The 26,902-nt window shown below is 41.5% G+C and overlaps 1 protein-coding gene across 3 annotated transcripts in view; it reads right to left on the bottom strand.

Moving 5' to 3' along the window:
* The window catches only part of srcin1b (SRC kinase signaling inhibitor 1b), a 147,651-nt gene that overhangs the window by 2,355 nt on the left and 118,394 nt on the right, over positions 1-26,902 (bottom strand). For 2 of the 3 annotated variants that reach the window (XM_061707906.1, XM_061707907.1), the window contains exons 11-18: positions 21,254-21,429; positions 20,549-20,679; positions 14,483-14,630; positions 11,450-11,747; positions 10,830-11,175; positions 10,604-10,743; positions 8,903-9,052; positions 4,584-4,718 (exon numbers count right to left, since the gene is read on the bottom strand). In XM_061707906.1, coding sequence (XP_061563890.1) covers positions 4,584-4,718; positions 8,903-9,052; positions 10,604-10,743; positions 10,830-11,175; positions 11,450-11,747; positions 14,483-14,630; positions 20,549-20,679; positions 21,254-21,429 — 1,524 coding nt within the window. Of the gene's footprint in view, positions 1-1,773; positions 4,719-8,902; positions 9,053-10,603; positions 10,744-10,829; positions 11,176-11,449; positions 11,748-14,482; positions 14,631-20,548; positions 20,680-21,253; positions 21,430-26,902 lie in introns of those variants that run through there. The other variant, XM_061707909.1, reaches the window with a different exon arrangement.

The following is a 26,902-nucleotide window of genomic DNA, read 5'->3' as shown; positions in this document are numbered from 1 at the left end:
TCAGCGCGACTCGACTCGACTTTGCGCTTTTCCACTAGGGGTGGAGGCGGGTGGAGGAGTGCCGAGTACATACTTTTTCTGTATCTATTCTGCCGAGGTTCTAAGCGGCTGAGTTGGCTGCATCTGACGTCATCAAACTACACGCCACCCATTGGTCAGGGGGCGGGGCCGTCAGACGTTTGAGTCAGAAGGCGGAAATCAGCGAAAGAGCGACTCGCGGCTTCTTCATTTTATTGGACAGGCAATGGGAGCACAAAAGTCTGTTTGGTGATCCAACTCTGAGGTGCAGATGTTCATTAACCTGGTGGCTGAGGAGAGAATTAAAAAGGGATGTAGACGGGCGATAAGGAATGACCAGATCCACCAGGAGCTCTGTCACATCCAACCTGATCTCACAAAAATCTGTGAAATGCCCACGACCTCTCACCACTATTTTCCGTGACACCAACACGGAGATGGTATAATTCCGTGTGAGCACCACGGATATTGTACTATGCGAAGTCAATGGGATCCGTTGTCGTGATATATACACGGATTATTACATTATTATTATGTGTATATTATTATTTATTATAGTGGCTAAGTTATGGGTTTTTGACGCACAAGTTACTGTCAGTTTGTAAAAGCATGTAACGCTGTTTTAACAGTGTTTTAATGGTGTTTTGATGATTTTTAACAGTATTTTGACGGCGAGTATTTAACCGTGTTTTCTAGTATTTAACGTAAATTTGAGTATTTAACCATGTTGTTTGCTGTCGCCATGACGACGGAGGTGGCGTAATTGATGTGAGATTATTATTTTTAGCAAAAACCACAAGCGTTTCCTACTTCTAACCAATCATAAGTGATGCCTAACCTAACCAGACCTTAACCAGAGCGTCGCACACACAAAATATCATTTTTAATTGCTTTTGAACCAGGAAGTGGAGACAGGCGATATTTAAATTCATTGTTTTAACCATTCTCCCATTTCGTCATTTCGTCACACAAATGTGTGCATCATGCCCTTAAACTACTATGTGCACTCTTATTTTAGTATTAACAAACTCAATTTCTGTGGAAAAAAAAACAATATTAGCTAAGAACTACATTTCCCTAGAGTCATGCTATACAGCTTTATGCTAATCAGCGCCATATTTGTAGTCACATTGGTTTGGTTAACCCTAACGTATAAAAACGTTTTAAAAAACATATATCAATTGAATATATCTATTATGTAGTACATCTGAAATAGTAACTACATTTTATAGAGATTATGTATGTTAAGGAATTGTAAATATGTTTGTTTATTTAGGATACTTTAACATCATGTAACTGACTGATGTATTCACAGTGATTCAATATAAGTTTTAAATGTACCTGTGTACGGTTTATTTTAATATTTACCATTCAAAAGCACAATATATTAAACGGTTTACTTCCACGTCCATAGCAACAGTAATCAATGACCACACATCCGCGATCCATAAATAGAAATGTTAAATAAAGTTTATAAATAATAATAAAAAAAAAAAAAACACATCCGCGATCTGGGCACTCGTCACGTGATCAGGATCTCCGCTCGTCACTCTATGACTCTATGTGTGTGTGACGCTCTGGTTAAGGTCTGGTTAGGTTAGGCATCACTTATGATTGGTTAGAAGTAGGAAACGCTTGTGGTTTTTGCTAAAAATAATAATTTCACATCACTTCGTCTTGATGGCGAAAATAAACAACATGGTTAAATACTCGAATTTACGTTAAATACTAGAATATACGGTTAAATACTCGCCCTCAAAATACTGTTAAAAATCATCAAAGCACCATTTAAACACAACAAGGGCCACAATCTGGCCACGAACTGGTCACCACATGTCTATCTTCTCTCTTAACTTTGTCACAAAACTCACTTTAAGTGACACAGAAAATGATACGAGACCATGCAGGAAACACAAGTTGTTCATAGGAAAAAACAAATGGTACAAGCTCGACAATTTGTTGCTGTGTTGTTGCTCTTTTTTTCTTCTTCGTTATTACTTTATAGCACCAGCAAAACAGACCTGTTGAGCTAGTCTTTAGGTTTAACCTACATGTCCATTAATATGGATTAATTCCTCTTAGATACAAAAGAAACAAGTTAGTTTGGAGTTCAGCAGAGAAGTCCTCCGCCGATCAGAGCAACAACAACACAGAACCCAGCCATTGTGCACAAAATGTCTGGATTTGGGTTTCATTTCTATTTGGTTGTTTGCAGTTTATTCAAAACGGTGCTTTTATTGGATTCTGTAATTAAACATACAGAAACACTCTGCATAATGCATCTTGTATTATTTGCCCATGACAAGAAGATAATGAAAAAATGAATAAATTAATACATAAAATAAGATAACAGCGACTACAGTGGTAGTTTTGTTTTGCTTCCTATCAGTAACGACAAGAAAAAAAGCAAAACTGTTTCTACCAATATTCATAAATGGACTAACCCACAAAGTATAACTCCGAATGTACCAATGAGATGTTTTGTTTTAAAAACAATAAATGTGACAGTTTGTACCATTCAGAAATGAATGTTTGTACCATTAAAAACATTTATGTCAACCTTAAGCTCAAGTCAGGAGTTCATTCCATGTGAAAGAAAAATATATTTGCTCTTCAGTGGTGCTGGTACAATATTGCGTTTAAAAAAAAAAATATCAGTTTCTCTGTTAAGGGAAGAGTGAGGTTTCCCTCATAGCTCCACATGTTAACTGGAGGGTAGCGATGTTAATCAAAATGTCAAAGATGTTGTCCTCTCTTAAAAACTGCTGTGCTTCTGTGGATGAGCTCCAAAAAGCAATAGATCCACATCTCACTGGGAAGTTTGTCCAATCAAAACTCAGCCCTGAAGTGGCTCCGGCTGCGTGTTAAAAACGGCAAGGATGATTTGGGGTTGGAGAGAGGAGGAAGAGGGGGGCAGTCGGGCTCAGCAGGACCAGCAGGATCTGTTTTTATTTTCAGGGGCAGCTCTGAGTGTCTGCACCAGCCGATAAGACGAGTGGAGCTCCACATGCTAACGTTGGTGCTGCAGGGCTGGACAGAGTTTAACCCTGTTCACGCCGATGCTCTTCACACCAGCCGCATGCTGGAGTTTTATCAATGTTTATCAGGCCTTTCAATAGCTCTGCTCGGATATTTTCAACACTGTGCTATCACATATGACACAGTGTAAGAATTTTAGCAAATCCAGCAGCAAAACTGTGACTGTACATTTCAGGTGGATTATTTATGAGTGACAGGTAAAGTAAGTGGTCTTGATTAAGGTTTATTGTGTATTATAAGTATTGTAAGTGTGTAAAGCTCTTTGAATTAAGGGAAGTGCTCGACTTGGACACATCCTGCCGTCTTCCTCTTCTGCCAGGAACAAATCTTAATTAGTGTTTTTACTCAGTTTGCACCTTTTTAGCATTTGAACTGTGTTGGAAAAGATGTCCTCACCACAACACCATGAATACGTACCACAATCTAATCTCTGCTCAAGTGGAAATGATCTTTGTTGAAGACTATAATTGATTACCTTCTGCACATGTAAGCAGCTGCGGTATTATTAAATGCATAATATAGCTGCATAACAGCTGATACTGAGGAAAACAACGTCAACAGTGTCTCTCTGTCACTGTTCACACTCTCATTAAGGCTTGTTTTTTATCTTCTTCTTCTTCTGATAACACATGAGCATGGCAAATCAGGGAAGCTGATCTCATTGTTTTTTTAAGGCTCTTGATTTTGTCTGTCCACATTAGAGAGATGTCCATCCACGTGTTTTACAGCTGCACAAGTATGGACGCAGCCCCAGAATCCATCCTTGCTCCCTTTCATTGCTTCTTTTAGCACTTTTCTCCCGCTTCTCTCTGTATCCCCTTGTAATTTGTCCTCATGATTTATCCACAAACTCATTTTCATGTAACCTTCCACTTTGTGCTCACTCTCATCAGCTTGCATAATACGTTGCAGCATTATAACTGCTGAAAGGCAATTAGCTGGCTTAATAGACTGGCCCCTTGGCTGGAATGTGAACCTTTCAGAGTGATGAACATGGACTCAACAGATACTGGAAAACTGTGTGAGTTCTGCAGGATGGTAAAACAGCAGCATGATGAGGTTAACGGGTGAACAGACAAGGAGATGAGGAGGAGGGGACTGTTGAGAGAGCTCAAGATTGGATCATCTTCGGTTTGACCTTAAAATAGGAATTAATCCCCTGACTTTACTGAAGATTATGTAACACAGCAGAGGCAAAAGTCATCTTCTAACTATTATGATAAAGCTAGTTTAATTATCCTTAAGCACCACCAAAACCTTCCTTCGAAAATCAAAACATTAACAGACTTGTACGACAAAAACGTGATCTCTAAGCAAGCAAGGTTAGATCCAGTAAGTCAAATGTTAAAACACACATCAAGAACTAGTAGAAATCAGGGTTTCTGCAGGGAGATCCCTCAAAGTGTCTGCTGGGAGGACCCCCACAAGCTGCAGAGAGGGGGGGCTTCCTCTGAAGTGACACCAGAGAGGAGAAGCAGTGGGACAGGCAGGCCAAGCATCAGGTTGAGGGTTTAGAAGTGGAATACCTGCTGGCCCTGGACTTTGGGGTAGTCCTCTTTCTGCTTGCGGGTCTTGGGTCTCTCCAGGCTGCCTTGTTGAAGGTTTTTAAGCCGGGCTGCGACGGACGGACCCTTTATTGGTGCTGCAGAATTAGTGTTGTTCTGTGGGAGCCAAAAGAGAGAGTTTAAAACACTATCCCTTAATTGTGAGCTGAACGAGGCCTGAGAGGGCATCATCTTCACAAAGAGAGCTTATTACAGACAGAAAAACCCACAGCGGTCGTGACATGATCTGAAACTGACAAAGTAATAATATTTCACTGAACACTGACTGATCGGACTTTGCCTTTGAACAGAAAAAAACAAACTCATGAAACAAAGGACAAATTAGTTGGTACTCCTAGAAACGATTACAACTAGCTTGACTAGTGAGAGCATCCAGTTAGCATCACAAGCATCTTCAATCAGTCAGTCTGACTTTTTAAAGGGTTAAAAGTCGTCTGCTCTTTGGTATCATGATGTCCACCACACTGAACATGGACCAGAGAAGCAAAGGACACAGTTGTCTGAATAGACGAGAAAGCCGATTGTAGACCAGCATGTTAAAGATAAAGACTAGAAGACCACCTCCAACCAACTTCTTGTTCCCGTGACTACAGTTGGATGTTTCATTCAGAAGTTTAGAGTTCCTAGGGGGCACGGTGGCGCAGCAGGTAGTGCGGCCGTCTCACAGCAAGAAGGTCCTGGGTTCGATTCCCGCCGGGGACGCTGTGGGCGCTGAAGTGCGTGTTAGTTCCCCCATGACTTCAGCACCACACCCTGGGTGGGGTTGGCGAAAGGATCTTTCTGTGTGGAGTTTGCATGTTCTCCCCGTGTTCCCTTGGGTAGCAATGTGAGCTACCCTCACAAAAACATGCAACAGTCCTGGGCTATACATGCCCCCTCTGGCCAACCGGGGCGCCAGATGGGGTGGGGAGGATCCGGCCGGAATAACGTGATCCTTCCACGTTTGGCCGGAGAATCCTCATCCTGTCTGGTGAAAAGAAGCGGCCCATCACTCCTCAGGATAAGAAGGAGACCTGAGCTCAGTGTAGGGCCCTCCTTGGGTTGGCAGAGGGGAACAATGCCAAGGACTGTCTAGGTATGAGCACTGGGTGATGAAATGGGTAAAAAATCGGGGATAAAAAAAAATATATAAAAAAAAAAAAAAAAGAAGTTTAGAGTTCACAGGACTGTAGCTACATTTCGTGGACGTAAACACAAGAGGACAACTGAGGACAAATGACGAGATACAGTAGATATTCCATAACTTCCAAAAAGATTGAAGGTGAACTCCAACACTAAGGTCCATCAGTGTCACACCGCCTGTCATTGTTCAGGCCACAGTGGGCGACAGAGGACTCCACTGGTCAAAGGAAATCATAAAAAACCCAGACTGGAAATTTTCAATTTATATTTCAACCAGCTACAAAGCTTCTGAGAGAATATCTTTGGTAAAATGAAACAACTGGAGCTTTTTTAAAGTCACATCAGCTTGTTGATGGACATTAAAATAAAGGATTTAAAGAAAAGAAAGACTATCTCCTGTAAAACATGGAGGAGGCTCGGTTCCGTTCTGCAGCTGCTTTGCTGCGTGTGGTAGGGGTCTTTGAAACTGTGCAATAAAATATCAAGAATATTAGAACACATGAGTGAAATGTGCTGTCCAGAGTCAGACAACATGGTCTCAGCTGCAGGTCACGGGTCCTCCAACAGAATGATGACCCAAAACACGCAACTGAAAATACCAAGAAAGGGTGAGAACTAAACACTGGACTGTTCTGAAGTGTCCTTCCATGAGTCCTTATCTACATCCTGTTGGACATCTGTGGAAAGATCTGACCGCCCAGGGGCCGACCACCCAGGGACTGGACAGATTTGAGGATTTTCAGTATATATGGTCCGAACGTAGCCGGCAGGGCAACCTCATTTATTCTACTGATTCCATTGTGGTCTGTTTTGCGCCGGTATCGTACACACTGTGGCACATTCGACGCCAAGGCAAACTTTCAGCTGGACATGTTTCACTGAGACTGAATCGCAGACCTATCATATAATTGGACAGATGACAAGCAATTTGACTTGTAGGTTTAGAAGCTTCTCCACATGTGGTGCCGTGCCATGTCGTGAATTGGGAAACAGGCCCAGGAAGCCTGCTGGGAACACGAGAACCTTATGTAACCTTCCCAAAGTTACCTGGGAGCTCCTCCAGGATCCACGCAGAAGGAGCTGCGGAGCCGCCGGCATATGTGCCATTTCAGATCTTGTATTTCTGTGTATGTATATATGATTGGTTAACTCCCATTATTAGCTTATTAACTATGGTCATGTCAGGCTTATTTTACTTGAAAAGTTAAGAGTAAGTCATTGATTAAGTGCAATCAAAGATCTTCTATACACAAGATAGCGCATTGCCGTTACTGGCAATGGTTTGAAATTGTATACACTTCCGGTCTCCTAAGTGGGCGTGGCCGCCCCTCTCCCCACATCGTTTTGGAACATACAACACTAGATACAGTACAACTTTCTTCCAAAAATACTTAAATAATAAAAATAACAGTATTATTAAGCAAAGAAGCAAGTTTTATTTTAGTTTTAAACTTAATTTTATCCCATGGGAAAACGATGAGAGCCAAATCTCGCGAGAGTGTGTTGCTCAGACAGAGACAGGTCTCAAACAAAGTTCATTTTCTCCTAATCTGTCGGTCTGAAAATTGCCATTTTGGTGTCAGAATGTTCAGAAGGTTTGTGGCTTTTGAAAAATGGGTCCCATATTTACTTAGGTTACTATGGGGCGAAGGAATTGGTAATAATCTGTGCTCACGTTCACTTTTCCCATAGGACTCAATAGACTCAGGACCTGCTTCCTGTCTCCTAAAGGGGCGTGGCAGTCACGTGACACAGATACAGCAACTCGAACCTTAGTGGGCTGTCTCGGTTTATAGAAAGTCTCTGGTGCAATGCAGCTGTGAAGCAGCTTCACACATCTGTGCTGATATTCCCAGACTTGGTCGTATCTTACTCAAAAATGTTACTTTATTTCAGTTATGGCAAAATTCCAATGATGACAAGACTGCTTCAAATAAATGCAGCCTCCTGTGACGTTTGTTTACACATCAGAAACTTTTGTCTCGTGCTTTAGTCTGTTAGAGTTTTGTTTTTTATTTCTCTTCATTGTATTTAAAATACTTGAATGTGAAAAAAGTCTATTATCTTGAACCTCCACAACCTCCCTCCTTCATCCGACAGCTACCTGGCTGCTGTTGATGTGTGCTACGTCCAGTAAAAACACGAGTTGTTTATTGAGCTGAATGTGTCACTCGAGCTGCCAGGAGCTGAACTGCTGTTTGCAGTCTGCATAGCAAATTGAAATACATGGCATGCTTCAGTCCATGCTGACTCTTCCCAACACCAGGCTTGTAGCCTGCATTTTACACAGATAGAGAAGTGGTTGATTAAGATTTCACATGCTTGAAAAACACATTCGGAGCTCGCAGCAGGATTGGAAGTGAGCTAACAAGATGAGCTTTTAGCGAGATTAGAAATAGAAGCTCAGTTCAGCATCTCTAAATCCAAACACACCCACACATCAACGTTGCAGAGTTAAGTTTTCACCCTTGTAAAATGTATAAATCAAATATTTTGCAAAACATAATCTGATTCAAAAGAAGACTAAATTATAACTTTGGGGCAAGTGCAGAATCAAGTCCTCTTCTCAGTGAAATTACAAGCTTTTCTTCTGTGCAAGTACAGAGAGACTGGATGGGTCGTGTTACTGTAATTTAATCACTGCAATATAAAATTCTTTTTTTAATGAAGAAAATATTATTATCATTGGTTAATATGCCAGTTTAGTGCTCTTATTTTAGCCTGAATTATCACACTGTTCCATGTGCAGGTATTTTTAAGCGATAAACTTTGATGATTATTCTCTTTTTTCCCCAAAGAAATTATGTGTTGATGCTTTCATATTGAGACACTATTAGAGCTTACTCAGCAGGAGGAAAAATGTAGTAGTAGTAGTAAACTAAAAAAAAGAGGCAAGTAAGAATCAGAAGTCCACAGGTGCGGCAGCGACAGACGAATGCTGGAGGTTTTAGATTTACCTTTCTGCCCACGGACCCAAAGGTGCAGGAAGGGGGAGGCTTTGCTTGGATGCTGTGCAGTTTACTACAAGGGGAAACTTTTACAGGTGTTCTCTGAAATATTTTCGTTTGTCAAAGAGTGTAGTGAGGACATGTCATCACACAACATCCAAAAACAGAAATGTGCAGTAGAATAACTGATCGTCATCCACACGGCCTTACGTCTAGCTCAGCGATGATCTTCTCTTCATTGTCCTCGTCTTGAACAGCTGATGCTGCGATCACTGGCGGGGTTGAGGCGGGTCGGGGGCCGTCAGAGGGGGTGCGCCGCAGCTTCACCAGAGTTTTAGGCATGTCATCATCTTCTTCCATCTGGACAGGAAACTGGCTCATTGAAACCTCCTCTCAATGAATGATCACAAAACATCTTACGTTATACATCAACAGCAGCATCTCTGTCGGCTGCACCTCTACCTTCTTTTGTTGAGCGTCTCAGCTGTGTGTTTTTTTTCTCAGCTGAGAACAAACCGCTATGATTTGATGATGAAGGCAAGAACACATCTGAAGACATCAAATCTGGCCTTTAGAAAACTGTGATTTATGTGACACTTTTAGCTTATTTTGATCCCAAGTATATCAAATAATTGTGATTATTATCGATCATAAAAACATCAGTTAGCAGGAGCTTTATTATAAATGTCCCCACACTCTTGGTTTTGCTCAGAAATAAAAGTCAGTAGTGATCTTTAGAACATCCAAAATAAGTCATTTCCACTGTGCTACAATCTGCTGCTCTTGGAAATAAATGTGGCGGCGCCGCACGACGACTTGTTCTCAACTTATGAAAAACGAAGAAGATGAATGTACTTTTTTGTCACGAGCTGACACCATTTATGAGGTCCTAATTAAATATGATTGACAAATTTGATAAAATCACCAATGACACAGTATGAAAGCTCTTCACAGATGTAATGCAGCAGGTTTTAGAGTGTGGAGTCAGCCACCCCACACACCCCCTGTTCCTGCTTGTGTCTTATTCCAAATCACTATTAAAGCTTTGTGCTATCCACTTCTGAAGTACAGACAATGCAGAGAAAAATTCAACTTGGTAGAGATGAGGACGGTGAAACTCTGATCTGGGTGGGATGTTGCAAACTGAAGCAGCCCCAAAAACACACTTGGGCAGAGTTTTTGAGTTAGCAGCTACTTTAAAAGCTCCACCCTCGTTCTCAAGCACTGCAAACATCACGTTGTCATCCTATGCCCCCTTTAATGTAAAATGATTGGGGTTTTCAGAAGCATCTGATGTGAAGGTAATGTTTGATATGGTCATGGTCCCATAAATTGTTAAAAGCTAAAAAGCCTTACATTTTCACAAGAATTTGTCCAGTAAATGCTTGGGTGTCATTGTGTGAAAGGTTTTAATCGTAGAAGGACGCTATTTCTAATAAGCAATATTCAGGGCCAACCCTCTTTACACACAGGACAGACGCTTTAGAAAAGATGTGACAGGGCGTCATTTTTTTTTTTTGCACAAATGTGGCAATATAATATGAATATATAGTTTAGAAATGCTATGAAAAATAAATCCATCCTCCTCCTGGACTGCTGAAAATATTCCTAAACACTATGTGATATTAGTATAATATGGATTAGATTAGATGAATCGGTCACCCTGGATTGGAGCGGTTTGGACAGAAACAACACGGTGAGCTTCACACTCGTTCTGAACTTGATGTACATGATTACGAAACCCGATTCATCAGTAGATTGCGTCTTTCTCCATTTTAAATTTAGGACAACAAAAAACAAGCACTTTTTTCATAATCTGCCATTTTATCTGATGACTTGGTTGCCATAGATACTCGTTATTTTCCCTGTCTTAACTGATTCCACATAAAAAAGGTCTTGAGAGTGTCTCACCTTCAGATTCTTGGTGACGATGACGTCCCCTGTGCGGTTGGTGGTGAGGCCATGTGCCGATGGGAAGCTTCGGCGAGGGGGTGGTGGAGGAGGAGACTTGGAGGGCTTCTCCGTCCTGTACCTGGCTGCACTGATGTCCACTGTACAAACACAACACTTCAGTCATCTGTATTGTTTTACAAAGAATCTCCTCTGCACTGACAATAGTAAAATACCAAGTACTCACCCGATCCTCGATGCGAAGCAGCCCCCTCCATACTGTTCAGCTTCTGGGCAGCCATTTGAACTTTTCCAGGCTGCTGGTCCCCAATGGGTGTGCTGGTTGTAATGGCGTTGGTGGCTGTGGTCCCAGTGGTTCCAGCTGCAGGAGTTGGGACTGTGGTGGAGGTTATTGGGATGGTGATCTGAGGCTTGGGGGGCACTGCGGGCTTGTTTATATGCTTGGCAGCGAAGTCAAGGTCTGGGATGGCCTTCATCAGCTCAGCCTGGGTCTCTTCCAAGAGGCGATTGATGTCCTGGGCACTGAATTGGGTCAGACTGGCACGCTTCTCCTCCCAGTCCCGCTCAGCTGCCTGACATATAAAAAGATAGGGACAAATAATATGTACGATTCTGGCAAGCATAACTGGGACAGATACAAAAAGAGTGTTTTTGAAAACAGCATGGATACATAGAATACTATACCATCTGGTGTATGAATGGGGTCTCAATAACAGATTTAACTGCTTTCAGATATAATTTCAAGTATAAATGGATATCTGCCATCTGGCCCATCCCAACACTGCTAAATAAAGAGCAGCAAATATTTGACTGTTCACTGCAGAAAGAAAAAATGACAATAATTACCAGTCTGACTTCAGCAGACACAGACTTGTCAGCAGGACGCCGACATGGCAGCTCATCCAGAACTCTGTTTCTGAAGCTCAGGGATGACTGGATGTCCTGCTCGGGGCCAGAAGCATCTGTGTCTCCAGCTGACATGGGCTTCCAGTTGGCCAGGCCAGCACTGGTACTCAGGTCAGTGAGGCTGAGAGGAGGACTGTTCAGGATATCCAGGTCAGAGCTGCGACCGAGGTCCTCAGATCGCTTGTGAGGTTGGCTGGAGAGCTCTTCGGGGACATTCCACCCACCCTCAGTGACTTGTCTGTACAAACGAGGGGGAAACAAAACAATATCACCATTCAACATCACACTGTGTGGGTCCTGCATTAATAGCAATAATATTGTTGAATATGAACAGCATGTCTCAGATTGGGACTGACTGATGTTTACTTCTTTGTAGCATAGAATAGCTTTTAAAAATAGTTCATATATGTCTGCTAACTGTCGACAAGAGTTGCTGGGTGTTGTCCCATTCTTGTTCTCATCTGAGGTTCAAGCTAGTCAAGAGCACTTGGTCCTCTTTGTCATATAGCCATAGCCAGTGTCTTCCTTGTGCCGGTCCCAAACCCGGATAAATGCAGAGGGTTGTGTCAGGAAGGGCATCCGACATAAAACCAACACCAAATAATCAATGATGCAAGTCACAAATCGGATTTCCATACCGGATGGTCCAGGCCAGGGTTAACAACGACAGCTTCAACTTGTCAACTTGCAGGGTGCTGATGGAGGATGGGTTACTGTGGGTCAAAGAAGGAGGAGAGGAGGGAGGCGTGCCCAAAGGCAGAGGTAGAAGAGGAAAGTCAAGAGTCTAGGACTGAGAGTCTCTGAATTCAGAGACAATGACAGGAAAAGCTAGAGAGTTGACTGACATGATGCAAATGAGAAAGGTGGATATACTGTGTGTCCAGGGGACCAGGTGGAAAGTTTGTGAGGCCAGGAGCTTAGGAGCAGGATTTAAGCTTTTTATCACGGTTATCTTAAAGTTATCTTAAAGTTATCTTAAAGACGAGTTGGTCAGGAATGTTCTGGAGGTGAAAAGAGTGTCAGAGTGATGAGTCTAAAGCTGGAAACTGAAGGTGTGATGTTTATGGTTGTCAGTGGTTCTGCCCCACAGGTAAGATGTAAGTTAGAAGAGAAGGAGAAGTTCTGGAGTGAGGTAGATGAAGTGATGCAGAGATCCCCAGAGGTGACAGAGTGGTGGTTGGAGCAGACTTCAGTGGACATGTCGTTGCAGGTAACAGAGGTGATGAGGAGGTTATGGACAGGTCTGGTACCCAGAGTTTTCAGAAAAAGCAAAGGATGGACTAGTCTCACTGTTGGTGGGAAAACACTCTCCCAAAGCCAGGGGGAGATACTGTAAGCTTTCAACAAATCACATTGTACATTGCAATAATTCAACTGGATGTCTACATTTGTATGGAGGATTTTTTGTGCCAAAATTAAATAAATAAATACATCATTAATTAATTAAAATGGGAATGAAATGTATCATTAATTAATTAAATGTGTCATTAATTAATTAAAATTAGAATGAAATATGTCATTAATTAATTAAAATACAATTCATTTTAAGTAAAAATATATATTTATTATTTCAGCATTTAATTCATTAATGACACATTTAATTCATGATTTCGTGTTGCGTGTGAATCATGAAATGTAAAACTGCATTTATTAATTAATGACACATTTAATTAATGATTTTGTGTTGCTGAATCATGAAATGTAAATGTAAAACTGTCAGTTTCACTCGTCAAACTCAGTGGGCGGATTCCAAACACCTCATTGGTTCCCCTGCACATCAAGTCAAGATGGGAAAGTGCAGAAATAACTCCAACGAAATCGAGCAGTTACTCTGCTTTACATGCTACATGCTCGGGGTCAGCAGATCTTGCTTCCACATACTCTGCAAGGTCGAAGATATCGCTCACCAACTCTACAAAGTTCACGAAAATCCTCCAAACTCACAGCTGTCATGTTTAGAAAGTCCAAAGCAGTGGATTCCACTATATTTGCGTTAGCCCCGCCCACTGAGTTTGACGAGTGAAACTGACAGTTTTACATTTACATTTCATGATTCAGCAACACGAAATCATTAATTAAATGTGTCATTAATTAATTAAATGCTGAAATAATAAATATATATTTTTACTTAAAATGAATTGTATTTTAATTAATTAATGACATATTTCATTCTAATTTTAAGTAATTAATGACACATTTAATTAATTAATGATATATTTCATTCCCATTTTAATTAATTAATGATGTATTTATTCATTTAATTTTGGCACAAAAAATCCTCCATACATTTGTACATTCTTTAACATTGTCATTTTAGTAAATAAAGGAATGAAGTCTGATGCAGAACTTGCAACGCTTCTCCAGCAGGATAAGCTCTTACTGCTGATGGATGCCAGATTGTAAACTTATGATGCTTGTTGTATACAGCAAGATCAACTTTTATTTGTACACAAAAAGCTATGGACATGAAATACTGTATGCCTCGTGTAGTGATTACTGTATACTTTGTTGTGTCTTATGCCAAGGACTGACTAATATCCACATGCTGCCCCCATTTGGTCTGAAGTGGTCACACTTACGCAAGGTGCTTATGAATGAAATTACACTATATAATATGGATATTAGCTGTTTTATCCTTTTGTTAAGGACATCCTCATGAAACACATGTCCTGCTTAATGGTGATGGTAGCCCCCCTCAAATAAAGAAGGAGAAACTGGCTCACGCTTTGCAACTTCTGACCGGCAATAAAGTAAAAAAAAATATATGCATGTATCACAAAAATAAGGCTCTTCAATCAACACCGAACTGATGGGATCCAGTGAGTCCTTATTTTTTTATATAAGCACCCTTAAACCCTACGGAGGATTAGTTAATTAATGCATTAATTATTTTCCACGAGAGCAGTAAACATGTTGTGTGATCAGCTTTAACACCCAAGCAGCATAAACATGAGCAGCATTGGGTGTGATTACCTGCGCAGTGTGCTGAGAGCATCAGTCATGGTGCTGCAGCGCTTCAGCAGCGCATCCAGGCGATGAGGCTCCTCTTTCAGGAACTTAACAGCCTCCACCTCCACCCTCAGTACCACCCGCATCTTACTCTGCAGGTTGGGGAACTGGTCTTCTCAGCAGAGGAGGAGGGGGTGACAGTGGGAGAAAGAGAGATGAATAAATAGAAAAAAAGTATTGTGTCAGAGGGATGTGTAAATAAGGAAAGCAGGAGGAGGACAGTTTGTGGAGTAAAGGGGAAGACAGGGGAGCTTACAAGAAATAGAGAAAGAAAAGGAAGGAGGTTGTGTCATTTTCCTTCCTCCCACATTTGGGTGGATTTGCACGGAAGACTAAGAAGGGGTCATCTACATCGAAACAGAAGCCATAGATGGACATAAAAACTATCTTTGTCAGATAGGTGAGCTTTATTTCATAAACTGGCAATGTTTGCTCAGGTCTTATTGGAATAAAGCAGCTCCTTCAGACTCTTCATTTAATTCCAACCTCTCCTCCACTGGGTATGCCTCTCAAAATCAGTTACAAATTTACACCACCCACTTCTGAGGAACAGTAAATGCTGCATGATGTTAAACTGTGTGGTGATGAACATGCCGACGCTGGATAACTATACTCTGCTCGGGATCTGTGATGTCACAGTTTCCTGAAACTTTGAATGACTCATCTATTGAAAATTCTTTACATCATGATTTATCCTCTTTAAAATGGTCAATAAAATGTCAGTGACACTAAAGAGATGAGGGTGATGCTGTAGCACCGCGAGAAAACACGAGACCTACGCAGAATTCAACCATGGCTAACTAAACATTTCCTTGTCTTCAGTTGTCTTCAGTAACGCTTGATTTAAAACAACCAACATTAAATTAATAGAACATATCTAAACATTAAGCTTTACAAACATAAACATTCTGGACCACGGCAAAGGCTGCACCTACACCGAGCAGCGCCTCAACCTCAAAAAGGTCTCGGGATGAAGAATCACCTCGAGTCTTCTCTCCTCCGGGAAACTCCACTGCTGACATTTTGCTGTCCATCGACAGCCGTTTGTCCAGCTTCGATTCCCGCCTGTCCCTTCTGGAGCTCCTTTACAAAGAGCTATAGACACTGCGCGAATCTCTGGAGTTCAGCCAGCAACAGGTGGAGGTGCTGGCAGCGGAGAACACCTGCCTGAAGGAGACGGTGAATTCACTCACGGAGGGAATTAACCATCTCCAAAAGGACAACAAAACCATCAAGGAGACCATCATCAACCTGCAGGCCCGGAGCATGAGAGATAACCTGGTATTTTTGGGAATCCCAGAGCAGGCGGAGGAGGACCCAGAAAATACGGTTAAAAACTCCATCAAAACACATCTTAAACTCCCAGAGGATGTTGTAGAAAACATCACGTTCCATCAAGTTCATCACCTGGGAGGGAGAATACCAGATGGCCAGAGACCAAGACTAAGTTTGAACACTTCAATATCTCAAAATCCATCCTATTACTATCAGCGATCATGCATCTTTCACTCTGGTGAAGAAGGGAATCATACCACCTTCCAGAAATTGGTGATCCCGACTTTGTTAATTAAAAAAAAAAAAAAACAATGGGACATATATTTGCAAAACAACGATCAACCTGAAACGTCAGGGTGGCAGGGTGGAGGATTGGGTTTGGGCTGCGGGGGAGCAGCCACTCAGCTGGGCATTGATTGATTGGGCACAGGTGTGCCCAATCAATCTCTCCACCCTGCCTGGCTACTTAAAGGTATTGTGACATGAAAAACACATTTTTCTTGATTTTTTGTGTTTTGTTGGGTGTCTTGACATCAATTACACCCAAAAAACAACGAACTTTTAACATTCAGTGTATTGTGTGCTTTCTGGGATTTTACGCATAACTATGCAAAAACGGCGCATCTGGTTTGGTGGCGGGCCGTTACGTATAGACCCGCTAAATCACCGCCCCCTCCACCCAGCTCCCTGCCTCCTCTCCTCTCCAGCGCACCATAAAGGCTGATGGTGCGTTACACCGACGCAGAGCCTACGGCGTAGGGTTACGCGGCGACGCGCACCATACGCTGAACCCTACGGCGTAGGCTCTGCGTCGATTTAACGCGGAACCATAAATCAGGCTTAACACAGAGCTGTTTAGAGCCTCTTTTGTTCTCATCACCGGAGGAAAACTGCTAAGAAGACCCGCGGCCACTGACTGGACTTAAGATAAGGGGACACTGCTGCTTGCATGCCTTTATTTTTATGATTGTTTGCGGTGGACTGCTTCGCCCTGCTGCTTTTCCGTGCTTGCTTCGCCTGTCGCTCCCGGCTTAACTCTCCGACGCCGCTGTGAGCGTATGGCTCGCGGGGAGCTACGGTCCTCTGGTCCCGGTTGGACTTCATCCCCGGGCTGTAGTCGCCCTGTCTGGGCTGTGTGTGTGGGTGTTTGTGGTTCGGTGTGTGCGCGTGTGTGTGGAGACGCCGGCAGAATCGTGTAGCAGTTGGTTGGAGGAGGTTTGGAGGAGGAGCGGGGCAATGATTGACAGGAAAGGGGGAAAAGGACACGTTTTTCACGGCGCAAAAAAACACCGTCATAAAAAGCCAGGAATGGAGTACTGGAGTGAAGTTTTTCTTGTTACACCCTTTTAGACACTTTTGAGGGATGTTGGCCAAGACTTTTAATAGTGTTAAAAGCATGTTAAAAATGATGTCACAATACCTTTAAGGTTTTTCTCCCACTAGGGGAGTTTTTACCTGCCATTGTTTATGTTATGTTTATGTAATAATTGCTCTGGAAAGATCCTAGAGACAACTTCTGTTGTAATAGACGCTATATAAATAAAATTGAATTGAATTTAGGGCTGCAACGATTCGTCGACGTTGTCGACAAAAATCGATAATCAAAATTGTCGACAATGAATTCCATTGTCGACAATTGTCGCCAGACGTGTTTTTCCAACGGAGTGAGGCATCTCACTTCAACACAATCTCTGCTGATAGTCGCGCATGCGCAATAGCGTCTCTGCCGAGCGGTAGCGGGTAAACAATAATGACGGCGTCCCGTCCTGTAGCAGCTGCGCGTAACAAAACTTCTAAAGTTTTGGAGCCTTTTAGCCTCGATACGGTAAATAAAAAGAAGACTTGCGAGGTTTGCAAAGCCGACCTTGCTTATCACGGGAGCACGTTGGTAATGCACAAGCATTTGAAGAGAAAGCACGTCGGGTCTGGGTGACGGGATTCAACAAATGATACACCAGTTCAACCCAGAGCACGTCCTGCCATCCAGAACCGATTTCACCCACTTGATACAGAAAAAATATGAGACGTTTTATTTTATTTTTTATATAACACATTTGCCTGTTCTTAAAAAATGAAAAATAATGGACAGAGGTTTATTTATTCATGGATTTATGTCTGACTGATCACTGCCTGTCCTTGGTTTTAAATAGGATATTTTATTAATTTTTGGTATGAACAGGGGCAAAGTTGAATAAAATATCTACAGGACTGTCTCAGAAAATTAGAATATTGTGACAAAGTTCTTTATTTTCTGTAATGCAATTAAAACAACAAAAATGTCATACATTCTGGATTCATTACAAATCCACTGAAATATTGCAAGCCTTTTATTATTTCAATATTGCTGATTATGGTTTACAGCTTAAGATTCCCAGAATATTCAATTTTTTTCAGATAGGATATTTGAGTTTTCTTAAGCTGTAAGCCATGATCAGCAATATTAAAATAATAAAAGGCTTGCAATATTTCAGTTGATTTGTAATGAATCCAGAATGTATGACATTTTTGCATTACAGAAAATAAAGGACTTTATCACAATATTCAAATTTTCTGAGACAGTCCTGTATTTTTCATTGAAGTACCCATCTTTCTCGTGTTTATTATCATTTGCCACATAATTAAAGCGACATACTAAATTTAAGAAAAAAATACTAATTATCCGATTAGTCGACTAATCGTTTCAATAGTCGGTGACTAGTCGACTATTAAAATAGTCGTTAGTTGCAGCCCTAATTGAATTGAAGATACCTCCATACCCTGGAAAAAACTACTTTTAGGTAGCCCACCATCCAGTGGAATGCCTCTTTATTATTTAAATTACTTGGTGTTAAATCCAGTTATTGGCTCATAGAACAGCATAACACTTGTCAAATCGAGTGGGCACAGTTCCTACAAGTGCTCAGCTTCAGCAATAACGAGCCCCGCAGAGCCTCAGAACCACTCATTAATATTCAGCATGGAGAGGGACCTAAAGAGGTCAGTGTAGCAGGACAAGAGGTCAGAAACAAAACGCCAGGAACAGCAATTGCTGTGTGCAACGACTCGTGAATATTAATCTGTCACTCTGCACAACATTACTTAAATGGACAAACAAGCGGTACTTCAGCACTTCTCATGTCTGAATCTGCAACTAGAACTTTAATCTTACACTTTTTTTATCAGTACATTTTTAAAAATGATTTCAGTATAGCAACAAAATTATCACACTATCGCAGAGTAGCTTTAACACTAGAAGTTCCATAGAGGGGCCATTTGGCTTTTATACCTATTAAACCCACAGCAACCCACTTGGCCTTCGGGCATGTTGGCCCAAAGGCCCCCCTTTGGACACTTATTTTGTCATGGAAATGAGGCCGTTAGTGGCTAGTGGTTAGTGCAAATTAGCCCCGCCCCTTCTTCTGATTGGTCGATATTTGATAGTTACTATTTCTGCCATAACTTTTGAATGGTTTGATATAGAGAGTCGTGGGTGGTGTCATCGGACTTAGTTTTGAGTCCTTGACCCTTATTGGTGAAAATTGCACGCACGAGGGCCCGTTCATCGCTGCTTACAGCTTTAATTTTGTATTGTTTTTTTCATCCTGGTTTGGGTTCAGTTTATATTACACATTAGAGAGAAGAAAAACATTAACATTTCCATTGCTCTGTCTGGAATATATATTATTTGAAAAGATAACGTTCCTTTCTGTCAAATATTTGATAATATACAAAATCAACAAATATTATTTCAAAAATCTGGTTTGTGTAGTTCAGTTTGATTTTCTAAAAAAGATGGGGAATGAATTGTCCAATCACATTAGATAAAAAAAAAAAACATACAAGTATGTCACGATACTGATCGCGGATTCGTTGCTGATAACTGTGTTTCTGGGACGCACACGACTTTACAAATCTAAATCAAACCAATTAAAAGAGATCCTCAGGTCACATGCTTATCAAATATTCGAGAGCTTACACTGGATTCTGTTTGACCGGCGCCCCTTACTTCCGGAAGTAAATAAAATAAAAAAATAAAAATTTGTAACCAAATAAATATTAAACAACATTTAATTACTATTGACAGTCACCCACAGACTGATAATAATAATAAATAATTATATGCACCTTACAGCATGTTTTTTATTTTATATTTCTTTTATTCTCCTCTTGATTTGATGGGGGCGGCGCCCTGGCGCCCTCTACTGAACAGTCGCCACTGATACATACACACACACATACATATATATATATATATATATATATATATATATATATATATATATATATATATATATATATTTTTTTTTTTATTATTATTTTTTTTATCGTAAATCTGTGTTTGTGCTTGAGTTGTTAGGGGTGGAAAACAACGGTCAGTCCCACCTTGAAGTGGACATTGATTGGCTGTCCCTGTGTGTGGGCGTGGCTAGCTACGCTGATAGACTCCCATTGTAGCTGGACAGGCATATTATATAAGATAGATAGATAGATAGATAGATAGATAGATAGATAGATAGATAGATAGATAGATAGATAGATAGATAGATAGATAGATAGATAGATAGATAGATAGATAGATAGATAGATAGATAGATAGATAGATAGATAGATAGATAGATAGATAGATAGATAGATAGATAGATAGATAGATAGATAGATAGATAGATATAGAGAGAGATAGATTTATATACATTTGAAAAGTGACTCAAAGAAACAATAACAAGGGTTTAGAAAAAGTAAACATAGCTTCTGTTCATGAGAGTTCCCAGCACCTACTTTTGAGCTCTGTGAGTGTTTCTCCCAGGATCCTCAGCTCTTTGCTTTTCTGCTCCACATCCTGCTCGGTCACCAGTCCATGGTTGACGGACGAGTTCCTCTGCAGCTCTTCTATAGACTTTTCCAGGTCACTGGAGGAAACGCATTCACATCATGAGCACAGATAATAATAAAGCTCATAGCGGTGCCGGACCTCTACCTGACCAAGTAAAACAATCCTGGTTCGGGTTTGCACGGGAGGCATTAAGCATGGTCTGTATCTCTCTGTCATGCTCTCCTTTGTTTAAACTAATATTACTTATTATTTAGTATTTGGTTATAACTTGTTACCAGGTCAAACATTAAACATCAGTACGTGTTCATCTCACCACCCCTGAACACCCTTTTTAAAAGCATGTTCTTCTTGTCAAAATAGCTTCTCAGGTCTCAACAGAAACATGAAACATCAGCATTAACACAGAACAGCAGATTAAAACGTCTTTCTTCATTCTATTTGTTCAGGAAGTACTTCAGATACCACTTCATTCAATAGTATACTGGTTGACCACAATAGGTGAATGTATATCAATAAATATAATGTTTAATAAACACGCTTTAAATGCATTTTAAGTGAAGTACCTGTGAAAACATATTTCAATCCCAATGTAATATTCCAAGTAAAACCTGAGGAATTGCATCTATCAAGGTTATAGAGTGTGAACTTACTGCAACTGCTGGATGAGCAGCTCCTCCTGGTTGAGGTACTTGAGTCTCTCCTCCTCCACCAGGAGCCGCTGTCTTTGGAGCGGGTCTTCCTGGGTGCGCATGGCGTCCAGCATCATGAGGCTGAGCTCAGTCTCAGTCTGCCTCAGCAGGGACAGAACCAGGTCCTGGTTCTCCAGCTGGGAAGTAAAATATTCCCATCATGCACAGCTGCAAACATCACCTTACCTGGTACATGTACAGAAGCTGAAAGGAAGTCATGGAAGCATAAACGGCACTCGTGGCCTCTTCCTGTCCTGAGTGTGAGCAGTCTCCCCTTTGAGACTGCTCAACCATCTTTAAAAGTGAGATGCGGTTCTAATCTTTGCAGAGAACTGAGTATTTTATACAATTCAGCTTAAGAACTAAAACTGTCACCATCACAATTTTTGTTGACAGCCGTCTCAAGAACAACAGAGATGAATGATTCCTCTTTCCTTTTACTAAATACATTCTTTTAGTTTTAGATTTTGATCATCATGTGAGGCTATAAATCTACCAAATCTCCATACTTTGACATTTGTTTGTTTGTTTGTTTTTATCCTTTCGAAAGATGTACCCACAGTTCTCCTGTCCTGTTTACTTTTCGAACATAATCCATGATGCCAGTTTTAGATTTAGATTGTGATTGGATCTAGAGACTTGGGTCGGTTACTGCTCATGTTATGGCCGGTTCCAGGGACAATAAAATACAGCTTCAGGACATTAGAGGAGAACTGGACAAAACTAATGCAAGGTTAGAAGTTCTGGAAACCAGTGTGCCTGGGCATGAAGAAAAGCTACAAAACTCAGATGAGTTACTAGCCGAGATGATAACAATGCAAGAAACGCTTCAATACAAACTGACATCTCTTGAAGCATATTCAAGGAGGGAAACGCTCAGACTGTACGGGGTCCTGGAGGGAGCTGAGCTGAGCACATTCTACGGCCCACTTTGTGAAGAAGCTGCTCAGGGAGAATCTCCCCATCCCAGAGTCAACAGCGCTGCAGATCCAGAAGGCGCACAGAGCGCTTTCATCTCCACCAAACGGCTCCCAGCCCAGGTCGATCCTGGTAAAATTTATGTGCTTTACTGTCAGAGAAGAAGTGCTCAGGCTGGCTTGGCAGGAGAAAGGTTTTACGTGGAACAACAACAAGATAAACGTTGATCACGATTATCCTCAGGAGATCATGGCCATGCGGAAGGAGTATGCGGACGTGAGGAGGATCCTGAAGGAAAAGAACTTGAGGTTCCGGACCATCTAACCTGCACGCCTGAAGGTTTTTTATGAAGAAGGAGCGACAACCTATAACACGGTGGAGGATGCAACGGCGGATATGGCGAGCCAGGGGCTCCCGGTGAGGGTCATCGAGCCACCGGCAACTCTCAGAGAGAAACTTGAGAGGTGGCCGCAGTGGCGGCGCGCGGGGGGGGCGGCGCGTGGCAGCCCGGAGGAGCGGCAGGTTACAAGGAGAAGCTGCGAGTATTCAGACGGGAAAATAACTAATGTGACTGGAGGTGATATGTTTATGAGGTGGACTAATTGGTGAAATGTAATTATTGTCGAGCGGAAAAGGATGGGAGTGGTCTTTCTTGAGGATGCCAGCATGGTGGAAGGCCCCCTAGCTCCGGGAGTATATAGGGGTACTCCTTCAGGGTCCAAGGGAAGCGGTGGAAGTGATTCACTGCTGGAAGTGTGGTCAGGAGCATTCATGCTTCAGTTAGATACCATATCTTTCTGTCTTTTTTTTCTTTACTTATTATTCCATTTGTTGTGTTCTCACGGGAGGGTTACCTGCTGCTGCCAGGGATATGTGGTGTGGTCATTTTATACATCTTCATGTTAAATGAGCCAGTGAAAATTATTTCTTTTAATGTTAATGGGGTTCTGAATGTGATTAAGCTGAGCAAGATGTTGTCCAAATTAAAGAAGGAAAAAGCCCAGATTGCTCTACTTCAGGAGACGCATACATGAACCAAACGGATCACTTAAGGTTGAAAAGAAAGGGTTTTAAACAAGTGTTCTCCTCAGCCGCCAAACATAAACATAAAAGGGGTGTGGCTATACTTATATCTAACTCACTTAACTATGAACACATCTTGGAAACCAGCAATGATGACGACAGATTTGTTAGGATTACGGGAAGGATTGAAGGGTAGTAAATTACAATATTAAATGTATATGCCCCCCCTGGGAGTGACTGGGTATTTTACAGGAATATGTTTGATTTAATGGTGGATTCTCGGGGCACAGTTATCTGTGGGGGGGACTTTAACTTTAGACTTAACCCCGAATTAGACTCCTCTAACCCGACCAAACAGGTTAGCCCACTCATAAGAAAAGTTAACTATTATCTGGAAGAAATGGGAATAATCGATGTGTGGCGAGAGCTACACTCTTCTGTCAGAGATTATACACACTACTCAGGCTCATTTAAAGTCTATTCCAGACTGGACTATTTTTTTTATGTTTAATCTGGACAGATTTAAGATTAGAGAATGTGACGTACTAACTAGGGATTTATCTGATCATAGTCCCGTCTCTATATCCATACATGTGGCTAGGAAATCACGCAACATATTGTGGAAACTTAATTCGCACATACTTAATGACCCGACCATAGTATCCAAAATGAAGGAAAACATTGAAGAATTTCTAGAAATTAACGACACAGGGGACGTGTCACCAGCCATCCTATGGGATACACTTAAAGCGGTAATGAGAAGTAGACTGATCTCTACTTCATCTTACCTGAAGAGAATTAAAGGGCAAAAACTAATAGACCTACAGGCAAATTTGAAGCTGAAACAACAGGGAGATATCAACAATCCAACCCCTACTATAAAACAGGAAATTAGGAAAATACAGGTTTTATATTTATACTCACAACCTAACGCATCTGAGGAGAATGCCATAGATGTCTTTCTTAACTTTTAGATTTACCCTCACTCTTGGACCCCCAAAATGAGGATTTAATAAAACCAATCTGAGCAGAGGAAATTAATACAGCCATCAACAGGCTAAAATCAGGAAAGGCAGTCGGGCCAGATGGGTACAATTCTCAATGGTATCGTAGCCTAAGGACAGAATTAATCTCACTACTTCAAAAGACATTTAATTTTGTCCTGCAGGAGGGAGTAATCCCGCCCTCCTGGAGGGAGGCAACCATTTCTGTTATCCCGAAAGAGGGGAAGGACAGACAGGAATGCGTAAATTATCGCCCAATAAGTCTATAATCTAGATTATAAATTATTCACCTGTATCTTTGCTCGTAGATTGGAGACGCTGTTGCTTGACCTAGTCAATTTAGATCAGACTGGCTTTATTCATCATAGACAAACAACAGAGAACATCAGAAGAATAATACAAATCCTAGGGAAAATACAAAAGGACAAAATTCAAGCTGTTATAGGGAGTCTAGACGCGGAGAAAGCTTTCAACTCCGTCAGGTGGGCTTTCTTGTACAAATCCCTGGGAAAGTTTAGTTTCAATGATAAGTTTATCAGAGTGATTCAGGCGCTATATGATAAACCCTCAGCCCGTATCAAAGTCAATGGAGATCTATCTGGGTCTTTCAACTTGAATCGGGGGTGTAGACAGGGTTGCGCAATTTCGCCGCTCCTTTTTGATCTGTTCATAGAAGTATTAGGCCAATCAATAAGACAAAATGTAAATATCAAGGGTATTGTAATGTCAGGAGTTGAACACAAGGTGGCAATGTTCGCAGATGTGCTGGTCTGCCTGGGGGAGCCAGAAGGGTCATTTAATGAATTAATGTCCACGTTGTCTGATTTTGGTAAATTATCTGGCTACAAAGTTAATACTTCAAAAACTCAGGTGATGACATTAAACTATATAGTCCCTGCAACTTTACGTCGGAAATTTAAGGTAAATTGGGAAAATGAGATTATTAAATATCTAGGAGTACACTTGACTAAGGATCTTTCAGGGCTCTTCCGGGCAAACTATGTACCAATATCCTCGAAAATAAAAGCAGATCTGCATAGATGGAATCTGGTGCCCTTTCTGAGCCTTAGCTCAAGAATAAGCGCAGTAAAAATGAGTGTGCTCCCCCGACTACTTTACCTGTTTAGGAACTTGCCTGTAGAGGTGAGTGAAACTCAGTTTAGGGAATGGGATAAATGGAACTCCAGATTTGTTTGGCAGGGCCGGAAACCGAGAATCAAATATGCCACCCTTCAACTTCACAAGGATTTTTGGGGGATGGGTCTTCCTTGTCTAAAGAATTATTACTATGCTGCACGGATAGCTCCCCTCCTATATTGGTGTAATGGAACATATGCGGCTAAGTGGAAGGAGTTGGAGTCCAATCTGGTAAGCTTCCCCATTCAAGCTGTATTGGCGGATGAGGGTATAATGTAGGGCTGGGCGATATGGCAAAAAAAGTGATCACGATTTTTTTTCCCATATTGAACGATCTTGATTTTTAATCACGATTTTTTAAATCAGAAGATCCCCCCCTCCCTTCTGGAATAAAATAGAAAGAAACCAGAGATTAGTTTTTTTTTTATTAACAAATAAAGCAAATAGCATGTTTTAACAAGAATCCAGAATGCTACCAGTGGTACCCACCGAAAAAACTAGGGATGCACCGAAATGAAAATTTGAGGCCGAAACTGAAGCGGAATAAAATTTAAAGACTTAAGACTTTAGACTTAAGACTTAATACTGAGTACCGAATAGCCTACGGAATGCGGTTGTTCACAGTTTTTCATTTATTTTGCCATTTTTTTCACAATTGCATAGATAAAATTGCAATGACATTATTAACAACAAAAACAAGTAAACTAATGAGTTGAGCCACTGTCAAGCAGCTGGCGATGCTGTTGCTTAAATTGACCAAAAGGTGGCTCTCTAACATCACAGATTGTGTACTGTGCGTGACTCTGACGCTGGTTGGTAATTAAGGAGTTAAAACTCACTCGCCACTTACGGGACTCAGTAGTCAGCAGAAACGGCAGTTTTATTACATTTATTAACTGTAGTACCGCTATTATGAGAGGTTATTTCTAACAGTATTAGCCTAAAGGGACTTAAGGCTGATTTATGGTCCCGCGTTACACCAACGCAGAGCCTACGGCGTCATCTGGTGAGCTCTGCTTGTTGCCTCCGCGCTCCGACACATTCACTCCGCTGAGCGCACACACACACACACACGCACGCACGCACACACACACCCACCCATGTCGGGGCCGCGGAGTTTCTGAAGTCGGCGGTGATCAGTGATTTGTGGTACAAGCAGAGCGAATCACAACTTTAATGAGTGCGGTTCGAATACACAATACATCCATCACGAAGGGCATTTTGTGAATCCATCACACCCTCCTCCTGTACGCTCGGAAGAAGTTGTCCGGCGAAATAAATAAATAAATAACCGCTAACCGTGAGTCCCGATCGGCTCGAAGCTAAGCTAACGCTAGCCTGCGGTTGTTGTCTTGTAGTTTTATTCTCTCTGGTCACGCTTGCTCCCACCGGTGCAGGGGAGGCAGATGTGACTAGTTTACTGCCTATGGTCATGCAACTTGCCGTGGCATGTCATGATCAATTAATGCAGACAGCGCGGTGCCAGGAAAGCGGGTTGTGATGGGTTGTCGTGCACTTTGCTGCAGCA

Source organism: Cololabis saira, chromosome 19 (genome assembly GCF_033807715.1).
Source record: "Cololabis saira isolate AMF1-May2022 chromosome 19, fColSai1.1, whole genome shotgun sequence".
NCBI classification, from domain to species: Eukaryota; Metazoa; Chordata; class Actinopteri; order Beloniformes; family Belonidae; genus Cololabis; species Cololabis saira.
Note: the sequence above shows the minus strand (reverse complement) of the source record. Positions and strands in the feature narration are given on the sequence as shown.